The sequence below is a fragment of the Sinocyclocheilus anshuiensis genome, unplaced genomic scaffold, assembly GCF_001515605.1.
Source record: "Sinocyclocheilus anshuiensis isolate Anshui unplaced genomic scaffold, SAMN03320099.WGS_v1.1 scaffold1680, whole genome shotgun sequence".
NCBI lineage: Eukaryota > Metazoa > Chordata > Actinopteri > Cypriniformes > Cyprinidae > Sinocyclocheilus > Sinocyclocheilus anshuiensis.
This window is the reverse complement of record NW_015558569.1, coordinates 294,438-297,243: the sequence shown is the minus strand read 5'-3', so window position 1 is coordinate 297,243 and position 2,806 is coordinate 294,438. Positions and strand designations below refer to the sequence as shown.

General features: G+C 43.2%; 1 protein-coding gene across 1 annotated transcript in view; it reads left to right on the top strand.

Moving 5' to 3' along the window:
* Positions 1 to 2,806, top strand: part of khdc4 (KH domain containing 4, pre-mRNA splicing factor) — a 22,923-nt gene continuing 20,117 nt past the window's right edge. The window contains exons 1-2 of the mRNA XM_016475124.1: positions 1 to 167; positions 717 to 891. Coding sequence (XP_016330610.1) covers positions 139 to 167; positions 717 to 891 — 204 coding nt within the window. The 5' untranslated portion in view covers positions 1 to 138. The remainder of the gene's footprint in view (positions 168 to 716; positions 892 to 2,806) is intronic.

The following is a 2,806-nucleotide window of genomic DNA, read 5'->3' as shown; positions in this document are numbered from 1 at the left end:
CGACGGTAGCGGAAGTGACGCAGCTTGCTGTGTTTCCGTTGGCTGGTCTGTCTGTTGGAGCGTCAGAAGCGGATCGGTTCGGTTCGGTTCGGTTCGGTTTGGTTCGTCGTAATCAGAAGCATAAACTCCCCGCATCAGATGTCGTTCGGTGTCCCGCACAGCGGCGGGTAAGTTAAGTGTGCGTTCGGTCGCGCTCTGCGGCGGGAAACGCGTCTGACGCGCCGGTAATGGCGGACGTTACATAACAACAACAACAACAAGAAGCAGAAACACCGATATAACCAGATATCAGATCACCACACCTCATATAAACCGCGTCTGATCCGTTTTTACTGCATATACTAGTGTTCTAAGAGGTTTGCACAGTACTACACACACACAAACTTTTAAAGTATTTACTGTTTGTGGTCAGTTGGTGTTCTGAAATATTTCATGTCAGATATATTTTCTGTAGACGTGGTTTGTTATTTTAAATAAACTGCTTTCAATGAATCTGTCAAAGTGTTTCACAAATCAATTGAATGTGCATCTCTATCACTGATGATGAGGTTATGGAAGTTGATTCATTAATTGTGAGATGGGTTAGTTTGGTTCTGATGATGATGATTTACAGCTCAATGAAATGAACTAACACACTCTCTGTTAGATTGAGGTGAATGTGTTGATCAGACAGATGATGATGATGATGAAGGATAATGTGTGGTTGTGTCTGTCAGCCGGCGCAGTAAATGGGACCAGGCCGGTCCGGGGTCGTCTGGAGCTGATGGAGGTTCTGCTCCGACTGGAGCTCTGGACGCTGCTGCCGCCGTCGCTGCCAAGATCAACGCCATGCTGGTGGCCAAAGGCAAACTCAAGCCGTCTCAGATCAGCAGCGCTGCTGCCGCCGATAAAGTCAGTTGCATGTGTAATACACTACAGAAGTCTGCATTCATTTTATTGAACACACACACACTCACACTCACACACACACACACAAACTCACTCTCACACACACACACACACACACACACACACACTCACTCACTCACTCACTCACTCACACACTCACTCACTCACTCCCTCACTCACTCACTCACTCACTCACTCACTCACACACTCACTCACTCACTCCCTCACTCACTCACTCACTCACTCACTCACTCACACACTCACTCACTCACTCCCTCACTCACTCACTCACTCACTCACTCACTCACACACTCACTCACTCACTCCCTCACTCACTCACTCACTCACTCACTCACTCACACACTCACTCACTCACTCCCTCACTCACTCACTCACTCACTCACTCACTCACACACTCACTCACTCACTCCCTCACTCACTCACTCACTCACTCACTCACTCACACACTCACTCACTCACTCCCTCACTCACTCACTCACTCACTCACTCACTCACACACTCACTCACTCACTCCCTCACTCACTCACTCACTCACTCACTCACTCACACACTCACTCACTCACTCCCTCACTCACTCACTCACTCACTCACTCACTCACACACTCACTCACTCACTCCCTCACTCACTCACTCACTCACTCACTCACTCACACACTCACTCACTCACTCCCTCACTCACTCACTCACTCACTCACTCACTCACACACTCACTCACTCACTCCCTCACTCACTCACTCACTCACTCACTCACTCACACACACTCATAGACACACACACTCACACAAACTCACTCACACACACTCACAAAAACACACTCACACAGACACACCCTCATACACACACACTCATACACACACACACACACAAACTCACTCACACACACACTCATAGACACTCACTCACTCACTCACTCACTCACTCACACACTCACTCACTCACTCCCTCACTCACTCACTCACTCACACACACACACACACACTCATACACACACACACACACAAACTCACTCACGCACGCTTCCAAATGAATTTACTGCAGTAGTGAGTGAGTGAATGAATGAAGACAACATTCCAGAAATAAGTTTCTCAGCATATTTCAGACAATACTGTGAAACTTCGCATTATTTCTATTGAAAATATAGTTTTTGTTTTTACAATGTTATATTTTCGCTGTTTTCAGCAGATCATTGTTTCTCACAGTGTCATATCATGAGAATCAGTCTCTGACACACAAATCATGGTTCATTTTATATTATTGATGTTTTGATTATGATTGTCTTTTTTAATGTTCTACACTTCTGATAATAATTGTTACACTGAGGGGAAAGTTTTTAGTGGGCAGTTTGATTAGAATCGAATCTAATTGCATGTATTTGGTGCTCATTGAGTGGGGATTTTGTATCCCGTGTTGTATTCAGGGTTATTTACATCATATTTATATCCTAATATTTATTATTATTTTGAATTAGATTTTCTTTTTATGTTTTTATTTGAATTTATGATTTTTAAGTATTTTTATGCCATGCTTTTAATATTTTTTGTACTTTTTTAATATTTTGATTTAGTTTTAAGCTATTTTTATTTCAGTTTTAGTAGGCAAGGCAACATTTCTGATTTTCTGTTTTTTTTTTTCAGTAAATATTTATTGCAGCTTTATATGAATTATTGAAAAGCATCTTTGTTGCTGTGACGGCGTCTGTATGTGTGCAGCTTAACTGTGGAACAGAAACACTGCACAATAGAACAAACACTGCAATGTGAATGAATGAGGAATCAAACACACATGTAGTGTGAATATGAGGAGGAAGCATGCATGAATAATTACACACGAGACGTGTGTGTGTGTGTGTGTGTGTGTGTGTGTGTGTGTGTGTGTGTGTGTGTGTGTGTGTGTGTGT